Genomic DNA, 11,387 nt, shown 5'->3' with positions numbered 1-11,387 from the left:
ATTTCAATGGTTCCATCGAATCAAACCCTATCCAATTAGCCCAAGACTCAATTTATTGAATTTATGCCTCAACCATAATTGTTTCACTGGCACATGCACTATCATGCTGTTCATAGACTGTACCATAGAACTTGCCCTCTTCTTTTTTCTTTTCTTTTCTATTTCCTTTTTCTTTTTTTTTTTTCTGATAGTGATGGTCCACAAGACCATCATTTTTACTTGAAATATTATGTTTGAAATACATCTCAAGCTATTGAAATAATCTGTTCTGAAGTGTCTTCATTTTGAGTTTTCTAAAGTTTGTCAAGACATCTCAACAATGTTGAATACATGTTAATTTCCCAGAGGTGCCAACCATTGAAATTACAAAATATTCCAAGGTAATTATGAAAGTTTTTCATTAGATTTTTTTATGGAACAAAAAAAAAAAAAAGACATCACAGGAATACAGGGCATATTTGCTGTGAATTCACTTGTAATTGGTTACGTAGCCTGGTTCACACACTTGTGTTCACTGTATGATGCGATCACCAATTCCCCAACTTGAACATTATAAGCGGTGGCTTTGCATGATCCTCCATACACACTTTCTCCCCTTTTTTCTTTCCTTCTTTTTTCTGGAGGGATACACTCTTTCTCCTCTGTGGCCAGTCTATAACTCTGCCAGGAAGATTATATCATGATAAAGGAGGGAGGAACAAATGGATGGTTACCACCACTCAATCTGCAGGTTTTCAATTCTCCTCCTCCCCCTGTGCCTCTTCCATTCATTGTCAATTCCACTATCAACACCACCAAAGCTTGTCCTGCCTCAATGTTTTGATTCATCCAAGTGTCCACTGGCTTGTTGTAGACTGCTACATGATGTATTTACATGACCTCTTGCATCTCCCTGTATCCACACATTCCCTCATCTGTGCAACACAGTTGGCCTGAAATGCACTTCTCTCCATATTCCTCAATTTCCAAAAGTTCACACCTTTTATACTTAATTCTCATGTCCCTCTATCAATCTCTTCCACCCTGCTAGTTCTCCAACCTAACTATGAAGAAGTGATATATTTTGCAAGTTGAAGGAGCTAAAAGGGCTAGGGGTGGACCAAAAAGGACATGGGTTGAAGTAGTTAGAAATGATTTAAGTGCCCATAATTTAACAATGGATAGGACATTAAACAGAATGAACAGGATTCATGTTGCTGACCCCATATAGTTGGGATAAGGATTGGATGATGATGACTTCTCTTTTCCTGTAGTTTACCAGAAAAAAAAAAACATGGATAAAAGTAGAACCTAATTGCTGCAACATGCATATTGTCAACCACAACTAATCTTTATATAAAAGTTAGCTGCATACTGAATCACTCTTATTGACAAAATAATCAATTTCAAGAGTGCATTACATACCACTATTATATTTCCTATTTTGTATTCATTTTGTTGTTTTTTATTTTCTTATTATTATTTTTTTTTCAGATCAGATATAGCTTTCTAGGCTGCATTTCTAACTTCTCAGTAAATAAAATCCTACCAGGACAATAAGCATCTAAGATGTCTAAGATCATAAAATTGAGGTAGATTAAACCACTCTCTTCTCTCTTAAATCTAAAACAACTACATTTGTTTTTGTTTATGCAATCCAGAACTCTTTTTTTAATTATCAGCAACAGTACTCAAAGAATTTATTAATCACAAAGAAAAGGTAAAAACCCTTCAGTCTATTGCAGGATCAACCGGTTTGATACCAAATTGATGCAGGACAAAACTACAAATTAAAAAAGATAAAAATAATCCAGGAATCAGCACCACCAAAAAACTTGGAATACAAAAAAAAAAAAACATAGAAATTTAGTTATGGGCCATTGCTTGGTGTAATGGTAAATTCTCAGGCTGACAAATTTGAGAAGTGTTTCAAGTCAGAGTGCCACTTTGTGCCAAAAAAGACCAAAGTTAGGTCTTTATCCAGTATAATGGCCTTTTACATGAAAATTCAGATGACAAGTACAACAGTCATAGCTGACCAAAAACATACAAAAACATTATTAGGGAGCAAGAATATTTACTCCCATGGTCTGGAGCCTCTCAACTTTTCCTTGCAGTTCATCTGCCAAGCTATTTGCTCTTTTTAGAGTCCATCTGAAGGAGCTGTTCAGACTTTTAGCCAGGATCATTGCTTCTCTAAGCAGTGGCCTAAGTGGCCAAGGGCTTCCATTCCTAACTGATAACCGGTCAATAACCATTGACAATTGCCTTCCAGAGTCAGCCAATCCCAGCCTACAAAAAAGACAGCTTTAACCCTTGAAGGATTGCTATGAGTTTGACTCTAAGTGATGTACTGACGTTCACTCAGTTGACAATAGTATTCCTAATATCTAAAAACTTTTTTAGATCCAAGGGATCAGGTTATCCAAGAGAAAACCCATCAAGTGAAGTTTTAGTGTTCGAATTTCTGGAGTTAACCAAGCATGGATCACCCAAGGCCTTTGGGGGGCATGGACACTTCTTTTGAACCCTTTTCTGGTGAGCATGCAATGTGCAAAACTTAATAAGTAAATGATGGACTTCTCTTCCAGACAAAGCCCTTCATAATCTTTCATCCATGCAATCAAAAATTTACTCAAAGCCTAATGAATGCATCAATTTAAAACTTGGAGGAAGGCCAAGTCTCAGCTCTAACTAAATCCCCTTCTCCTATTGGGTCAGAGTAGACATAGATAGTCAGCCTCTACATGGCCTCTGCAAACAAAGCCTAGTCCAGAGGGACCCATATATGAGGAAAAGCCAATTCTTTAATTCTTTATTCCTAACAAGATTCTCCACTGATCTGTAAAGAATTTTAAAAACCAAAACCGATAATCTAAATCGGAAAAATATAAAACATAATATCAGTTTAGTGAGACAGCTATTGTACTAAGGGACTATATCAGTGATACTAAACAATGCTTTTATTTTTTTATTTTTTATTTTGTTAAATTTAGACAAACATTTAAGAGAGTTGTTAATAAGGGACTACAGTCTTTTATTCTCCAATGTGACTTTTGGACTCAAAAATCTTACCATTAGCCATGAAAATGCATTGGGAGAAAAAGAGAAATTGAGGAAAACCATCTCTATGGTTTCCTCTTTCAGAATCCATGTGCTTCATGTTGTCCAACACAGAAACCATACTTAATGGCTAGAAATATCAAATATGCACATTCTAGGCTCCACAACACAAGCATGCAATAAGAAGTCAGTGGCTTTGTAGTTAAATGCTATGAACAATATTAATTATTGCCATGTTACTTCAGTGTGCACATGATCCATTAGTACATTCACCATGCTCGCTTGTAGCAGTATGTAGTTAACAGCTGGGCTATCAAAGAGGAAATGTCACACTATCTTGTTAGGGTCTATACAAAAGAAATACCATTACACTAGACTGTAATTAGAGAAATACAAGGAGATGGTTTAAGTAGAAATTCAAAAAGATGCTAAATTAGATTCCCAATATGGAGGGAGAAGAAAGGGTTACCCTGGCAGCAGCAAAAGTGATACAGCTACATAAGACAACCAACATAGTGAGCCCGCGGATATTTCTTTTGTAGTTGTGGCCATTGCACATAGAACTGATCAGAAATGCGTAACTTGTAAAGAAGCAAGCCACTTATAGACAGCCTCCTTACTCTGGCTATACTTTCAACATAAAAAATGGATGACCATCTAATTCCAACTACCTGCAATTTAAGTTGAATAAAATTTAAGGACGATTTAGACTCTCGCCTTAAAACAGTACTAAAGATATAAAGCTCAGAAGAATCATTCAAATTTCTATCAACTGCCTCATGTTGAACTACATAAAAGTGGTGAAATATTTTCATCCTTGATAAATACTGCATCAAATATTTCCTTTCATGATCTACAACTAAGAGATCCCAAATAGAGCAAGGAATAGGTTTTCAACCTTGAAAAGGAATGCAGCCACACAGAGAGGAATACAAGTTCCAGGACCATTGCATAGAATCTGAAAGAAAAAGATAATTGTCTGCACTAAGCTCCTTAATCTGGAAATTTAAAAGTAAATCCAAAACTGAGCCACGTACAAATTTCTTTATTTTAATAAAAGTTGTTGTTACCTATCAAAAAAGAGTCAAGACCACAATAACATGAAGAGAGAAAGAGCAGAAAGCGAAAACAGTACCACTTGAGGCCTGATTTTAATCATAAGCCATGTGGCATGGGCCATAGCAAGTAGGGTTGTCCCAACAGATGTTAAATACGATTGACCTACTTCCCGGCTCCGATATATCTGCATGAACTGGGTGGGAACTTTAACCTTCTGAGCACCTGTCTGCATTACCAAATAATATAAGAATCATAATCCAAAGAAATCAGAGGCAGGCAATTTAATTCTAATTAATTAGAAAATAAAGAAGCAACACCACATTTTTTATGAAAATAAGGAAGCAGTATAATGATTGAAATCATAAAGAAGTTACTCTTCTTATGCTTCTAACCTAACAGATCAGAGAAAAATTTTATTAGGAGACAAAGAAGTTACTCTTCTTTTGCTTCTAATCTCTTCTATATCCCCCAGTCAAATGCATAATACCCCCCCCCCCCAAAAAAAAAAAAAAAGAAATAAAATAAAATAATCAAGACTTCCCTAAAGCCACCCTTGACATGGTATGCCACCCATACAACCTGTACTGATCCCCTCTCCCCTGCAATGAATCTATTGGCAAATTGATCTCCCAACTCATCAGAATGAGGTGTTTATTCTGAAGCCCAAAGTTCTAGCCTCTATACTCTGGTACCCATAAACCTAACCTTCCCCTTGCACAAACCTTATCACAACTCGAGAATTTCCTTCAACTTCCCACATAGAGTGGTATCCTGATCTTCTCAGATTTCGAACAAAGCAGCTATCAAAGTTAAGTTTAATTGTTTTTTTTTTTTTTTCATTGGGGGAGGGGAGGGTGAGGGGACCATGAGATGCAACCAACCCCTCTACTAACAGATGAAGAGGCCACATTAGCCCATGACCCCATCATTTAATGATGCCATCCTTAATAAAATCCACAAGTTCTTTTGTTTTTATCCAAAATGCCACTCTGACCATAAAAATGTTTTTTTTATTGGAAATGGTAACTTTCCTTCATTAATTTATAAGTACATAACAAGCACCCCAAAGAGGAGTGCTGAACCCCATATAGCAGTCAACTATTACAATGCTGCAATAAAAAATCAGCCCTGGTTGACCCATGTTTAGCTAAACCATCAGTGAACTTCTAACCCAAATAACTTTTACATCAATTTCATTTCCCTTGTCAACCACCATATTTCTCTCATGGTTGTCTATGTGTCCATACCCCCAAATTTTCTTCCCGCATTCATCCTGTTACCAATCTCGAGTCCCCTTCTGCTTCAATCCAATGTTCTGACCATAAAAATAAAATCCATAGCCTATTGAGTCCCTTTTAAAGTGAAGTAATAAGAAATCTTCATCAATGAAAAGAAATGACTGTAATAGGAAATTACAGAGAAAACCTCAAGAAAACAAGAAAAAACAAAGGACTTTAAACATCATAAAGTACAAGGTCCAAGTGGACAAAAAAAAAAAAAAAGATCATCATCCAAGCCTTATCCCAACTATATGGGGTTGGCTCCAAGAATACTATTTCTCCATTTCGTTCTGTTTAAAGTCAAAACAAAAATGATGAATTGGATAAAAAGAAGCAATAATTTTCTTTTACCATCCAGAAGCAATGTCCTGTCTCATAGGCATATACTGACTGCTTATTTGAGTGGTGATAGTGGCCTTTGAAATCCTGTTTTTTAGAACCCATCAAACGATAAGAAGATACTAAAAGGCAACCTTGATGTCCATCTGAACAAGAGATTGACTCTAAACACCAAGGCTCTAGCTTCTCCAATATGATGATACAAGGACCATGGACCCATAGTTTTCAAGGCGCCAAGGCGAGGCTAGGCGACAGGGGGGTGCCTTGTCACCTAGTCGCCTTAGGCGCCTGGGTGTTGCCTAAGTGATGGATTTTTTTTTTAAGTGAAAAACATATATCCTAGGGTAGTTCCCTAGGTTCCATAACCATATTTCCTTAATAACTACCCATAATTTTCATAAGAAAAGTATAAACTTCATATTAAAGTATAGAAAATCAACATATTCATGAGAGAAAAAAAAGAAAACTCAAAAATTATAGGGGCTGAACCCCTATTTTTGTTACAGGAAAAGAAAAAGAAGAAGAAAATGTGTTGATTAGACACAATTTTAAATTCTTCCCTACTTATTGATTCAGGTTTTGAAGCCTTTGAGGGTTCAACACAGCAGTTAGCTATGTTTGTGTTGATTAAACTGTAACATATAAGAAAATAATAAAAAGAAATTAGTATACAAAAACACACAAAATGAATATTTTAGTTTAATAATGTCTATTTTAAATTAAGAATATAAAAGTACCTTATAACACAACAACAAAACTGCTTGGCAATTAGGCGAGGTGAGCCTCCAAGGACACCTTGTCGCCTTGACAACTATGGATGGACCAGTCAATCTGAGTTCCACCCAATCACCACATTGGAATCACCCACAATCTCTAATTTCTCTACATCTAAATAGATCGAAAGCTTGAGATATTGGAGGACTTTTAAAGTCAGAACCTTCACAGAAACACCATGGCATTTAAAACTGCCAAATAGGGCTGCCAATTATAGTTGAATTACTTTTATAATTTAGGAGTGGTTGAGAATGATTTTTATTTCATGTAAAAGATTCTTCCCAGGCAGTTTCATTCTGCAATTCCACATTCCGATGGAAGATGCTTATTCCATGGGAGAGCTCTCCTAGATAAAATTTTGGAAATGGACTACTCCAAGAATAATTGTACACCCAACATGTGATTTCATGTATAGAGATTGTCAGTACTCACTTGGCTTAAGATGTTATATGTATAATGCCTAGATACAGGTACCAACATGGACCTGGATATGGATATGGGTACAAGTATCCCATTTAATATGTTTATATAATGCTTCAAATATGTTTTCAAAGCAAAGTTTCATAGTTTAATAATGTCTAACAAATAAAAGTGTGAACATTATAAAGTACTAGCCCATGCAATTTGAGAGAGACAAAGAGAGGTGAGGGGTGGATAATGAAAGGAGGGAAGGGACATGTAAGAAAGAGGAAGAGAGAAACAGCAGTGTACAAGAGAGTAGAAAAAGAGATAAAGAGAGTGGAGAAAGAGGAAAAACAACCAAGAAAGAAAGAAAGTGCTGGTATATTCCAACTTCTATTAATGTATGTACTTAAGTTACAAATGATAAAAACACCAAAATACCCTCCACTACATAAAATAAACAGCAGCTCCCACTAACCTCTACAGTGCTGACTTATTTGGGCCCAAAAGAATCCCCCCCACTCTGACCTTTAGTAATGAGACAAGTTCAACATCAAAAACTTTACATGTGTTTAATGTAGGCCCTCCTGTATGAACTTTTCTGAAGTAAAAAAAAAAAAAAAAACTGAGTGTTTTAATAGTATTATTAGAGAGAGGAACCTCCAATACAACGTTATGATGATATGGACTGGGAGAGTGAAGCTCATGCTCTACCTGTAGGGTGCCCTACACCCCTACCCTTGGATGGTTCAGATTGGCCACAGGATTCTTTCAATTCAACTCAGGCCCAACTCCAATTAGGATATGTATAAACAATTCATTGTAAAGATGCAAGAAAAACAAAACAATGCAACATAAAAACACAAGAGGCTTGTATCAAAACTCAAGAAAAGTTATTGTAAGTTTGTAAATTATCTAAATGTACCTGATCAACCAAGGATTCTTCCAAAACTCGAGCTTTTTGAAGACTCATATTATCAGTCCATGCAGCAATATAGGCCCTTGGTGTAAACTTATCCTTTTGAAGCACAGACAACAGATTAATCATCTCAGCAGTGTGACCTCCTACATAATCATCATAGCCCACAGTAATGGTAATGGTAACAACAATCATAATGGCAACAACGATGATTGAGTAATGAGAGCTGACCTGAACCCAGGATAATAAGAGTGCTGAGAGATTGTGGAGGTGAGGTGTAAAGAGGTCTACTGCTCCGGTGTATCACATAAACAATCCGAATGGTAATGACAGTGAAAGCAATGATGAGAAAGGAAATGGTGAGATTTGGAAGTGTCAAAAAGAAGCAATAGCCAATTCCCCAATCCATTCAGAGAAGACGGTAGTTACCAATCTCAAATACAATTTCCTGAATTTTAGAAAGAAAAATTAAATAATATTTTATTGATGAATAACAAGAAATAAAATAAAGAAGAAAGGCAATATGATTACAATGAAGCAGATAACAAGTGGTAATGCAGTATATGGATAGAAGGTTGAAGACTGAAGCTACATTTTTTTAGTGTTGTTTAGAAATATGTTTTATTTTTAGGGTCTGGTATGAAGTTTATGGAGAAATAAATAACAGTGAAAATTTGCAGACATGTGCATCTTAACTTATATGAAATCTACTTAATAACCAGATTCCATCAGGGAATCCTCCATAAAAGTTCCTTTTGTATTCTAAATTGTGTGTACAATGCATCCCGTGGAGTTACTACAAGGATTCATCCACTGTGAAATCGCCAAAATTTAAATAAATGAAGTTGGATATGACAAAGTTAGGCTGATGCGATCAATTCTGAATGGTTGAGACACCTTAAATTGCTAAGGATGAAATTTGAAACTGTTTAACTATATGAATATGACACGCTCACGTGTGGAGCCCCGACTTTGGAAAAGGCCACCTCTCAATCTAAAGAAGTTTGAGTTATTTCCACCCAAGAACTAGACTTTTATCCAAAACTTCAATTCTGAGTCAAAGTTTAATATCAGTAAACTAGCTGTGGATGGTCGAGGTGTATCCATTAGCAGAAGATTGATATTTGATATTCAAATTAAAATTAAAATTCAACCAAGAGTTCCTAAATGGTGTTATTCAATGCTTCTCTCTGTGAATAGTGCTCCAAGTGCCAGAGATTTAAAAAAGGAAAAAGCAGAAATATGAAATGTGGTTCCACAACTATTTCAGATCATCAATTAAACCCAGGTCTCAGACTCTCAGTGAGATCAATGATTAACACCATATGTTTAGATATTAATAAAGCTACTGGAAATCAACTTTGAGTTCAATTCTCTAGAAAATCTGGTTATACAAGAGATACTGGAGAGGTTCTTTTTCTGAAAACCTTTTTTTTCTCAAAATAAACCTAAGTGAAGAGGGGCGTACCAGAAAGAAAACAAAGAGAAGGCCGCCAAAGGAGATCCAAATTGATCAATATAAAAGGTTGATCGTTGTTGCTAGAATTTTATACCTGTTTGATTCACAGTGCGATCTGAAATTAGAAACGGATTTAGAAGAAAAACAACGTAGAAAGGATGAAGAAAAGAGGGCGACCCCGAATTCTATACAATTGACGGACTTCAGATCTGCCAGCAATGAAACGCTCCCAACTTGTCCCAACATTGCACTGTTCATGGGAGATGTTCCCAATGTGCGGCTGCAGTGGGCTGCTATTGGGAGCGTTTCATTGGTAGCAGATCCCTACCTCAATTCACGACGTCCAATTTACGAATTCGCATCTACACCCGAAGTCCGAGTGTTCGCGGTCCAGTATGGAGAATTTTTCAAACCAAACCAGTAAATTACGGTTCGAGAAATTCTCAACCAAATCGAACCTTTTTGGTTTGGGGACTTTGGACCATTCTATGCTTTACTTAGACTATAAAACTAGTATAGGAAAAAAAAAACGATTAATAAAAAGAAGAATAACATAAATATCAATGACAATACCAAATATGACAATATCAATATGACAAAACAAGAATAACATAGATATCAATATGACAATATCAATATGAAAATAACTGAATAACACCATAAACAATAGTTAGACAGATTCAAAGTTGTATAACATGAAAGTGTTTTCTTGAACTCACAACTCTCAAGCATAGAGAATACACATAGATAGTGTTTTAGTTGCTTCAAAATGAATCACTAATAGTAATAGGCCACTTTAAAATTTATCCTGCAGTGAGTTGGTGAAAATAGTTAGGGTTTCGTTGTATGAGAATAAGAGAGAGAAAGAAAGAGAGCAATCTCAAAGACAGATGGCGAAGGTTTGATCGGCAACAACAACCAGCGGCAATGGTGAAACCAGCGGCAGCGGTGAAGTAAAACTGCAGAAGTAAAACAAAACATAATAAAGCTATGTTCGATCACCGGTGTTCTTAAAAGTAAAACAGCCACTGTGGCAGCGGCAATCGCAAGGATGGACCTTTGCGTGGCTTCAGTCTTCCGGTCACTGGTGTCTTGCGTTCTCTAAAAATAAAACCAAAGCGAAAGTAAATCTGCAAAAGTGTCACAGGGCTAGTCAACGAGGCCCCGTCCGGCGCTCGATGGGGTCAAGAAAGTCTACAAATGCAAGCAACAAACACAAAATGCAACAAGAAAGCACACAAATTAGTCAAAAGGCAACTAGTATTGCATTGATTGATGGTAAGTACAAGCACATAGTTCAATATCGAGGGGATTTCGTGCTTAATCTTTACACGTTATTGGCTCATTTGACTACCTACCTCCCCTCAAAGAGTACGTTAAGTTTTTGGGGGAGTGACAAAAGGAAACATCAAAAGAGTGGAAAATCATACAAGGTAATTACAACAATGTCATTGGCAAACCCCCCCCCCCTTACAAAGATACATACATAGCTCACCCATGACACACATGATGACGCCATGAAGGCACATTGGTGGCATGGTGGAAGGTGCTTGATGGTGCGGTGAAGGAGTCACTTGTGATAGTCTCCCCCATTCAATTCAACCTATGTCCTCGGAGATCGGCTTCGGCTCGTCCCTTAGAGTCACTGGTGCGGAAGGAGGGTTTTTTTGCTGATCCACGAATCGGCTATCGTCCAAGGCCGAGGTGCATATTTGGATGGCATGGTTGGGTTGGCTTGTTCTGTTGGGGTTTCCTATGGCTAAGTCCTTTCTTGGCTGCTTCAAGGTATGATAGTGGCTGGTTCAGCTTGGCTATATGGAAGGTTTGGGCCAGGTTAGAGTCAAAATGATATTTTGGATTACTAGGTTATTGGCTTCCATGAATTCTTTCCCAAGGGTGACTTCTCACAGGGCTACTATGTGATTTAGTCTGAGGAATAGTGCGAAAGTGGTCCCTAGATGGCTTGGGTGGCACTCACTCTCCCTGGTGGTTGTGGTAGTAGGTGTAGGTGAAATCAGACACGGCCTTGGGTCTTCTATTGGGCCCGTCAGTCAAGGGCGTAAGCGGCTTCTGCTAATGTTGTGATGCCGAGGTTGACTTGGAGGGCTGTTGT

General features: G+C 37.1%; 1 protein-coding gene across 3 annotated transcripts; it reads right to left on the bottom strand.

Annotated features, from left to right (window-relative positions):
• Window positions 1-232: 232 nt before the first annotated feature.
• Window positions 233-9,465, bottom strand: LOC148848455 (UDP-N-acetylglucosamine transferase subunit ALG14-like protein). 3 transcript variants are annotated; one of them, XM_088947946.1, is made up of 7 exons: window positions 9,284-9,464; window positions 8,047-8,263; window positions 7,822-7,961; window positions 4,178-4,327; window positions 3,941-4,000; window positions 3,512-3,713; window positions 233-1,247 (listed from the first exon to the last, which is right to left on the bottom strand). In XM_088947946.1, exons 2-6 carry the CDS (start codon window positions 8,222-8,224, stop codon window positions 3,537-3,539), a joined length of 705 nt encoding a protein of 234 aa, XP_088804072.1. In that variant the 5' UTR covers window positions 8,225-8,263; window positions 9,284-9,464; the 3' UTR covers window positions 233-1,247; window positions 3,512-3,536. The 3 variants fall into 3 exon arrangements, with proteins under 3 accessions (XP_088804072.1, XP_088804071.1, XP_088804070.1); XM_088947945.1 differs by lacking the exon at window positions 233-1,247 and adding an exon at window positions 1,845-2,271; XM_088947944.1 differs by lacking the exon at window positions 233-1,247 and having other exon boundaries at window positions 3,238-3,713; window positions 9,284-9,465.
• Window positions 9,466-11,387: the final 1,922 nt, after the last annotated feature.

Source organism: Nelumbo lutea, chromosome 6 (assembly GCF_056320005.1).
Source record: "Nelumbo lutea isolate HS-2025 chromosome 6, American lotus-T2T, whole genome shotgun sequence".
NCBI classification, from domain to species: domain Eukaryota; kingdom Viridiplantae; phylum Streptophyta; class Magnoliopsida; order Proteales; family Nelumbonaceae; genus Nelumbo; species Nelumbo lutea.
The sequence above is the reverse complement of the archived record's forward strand: the minus strand, read 5'-3'. Positions and strand labels throughout refer to the sequence as shown.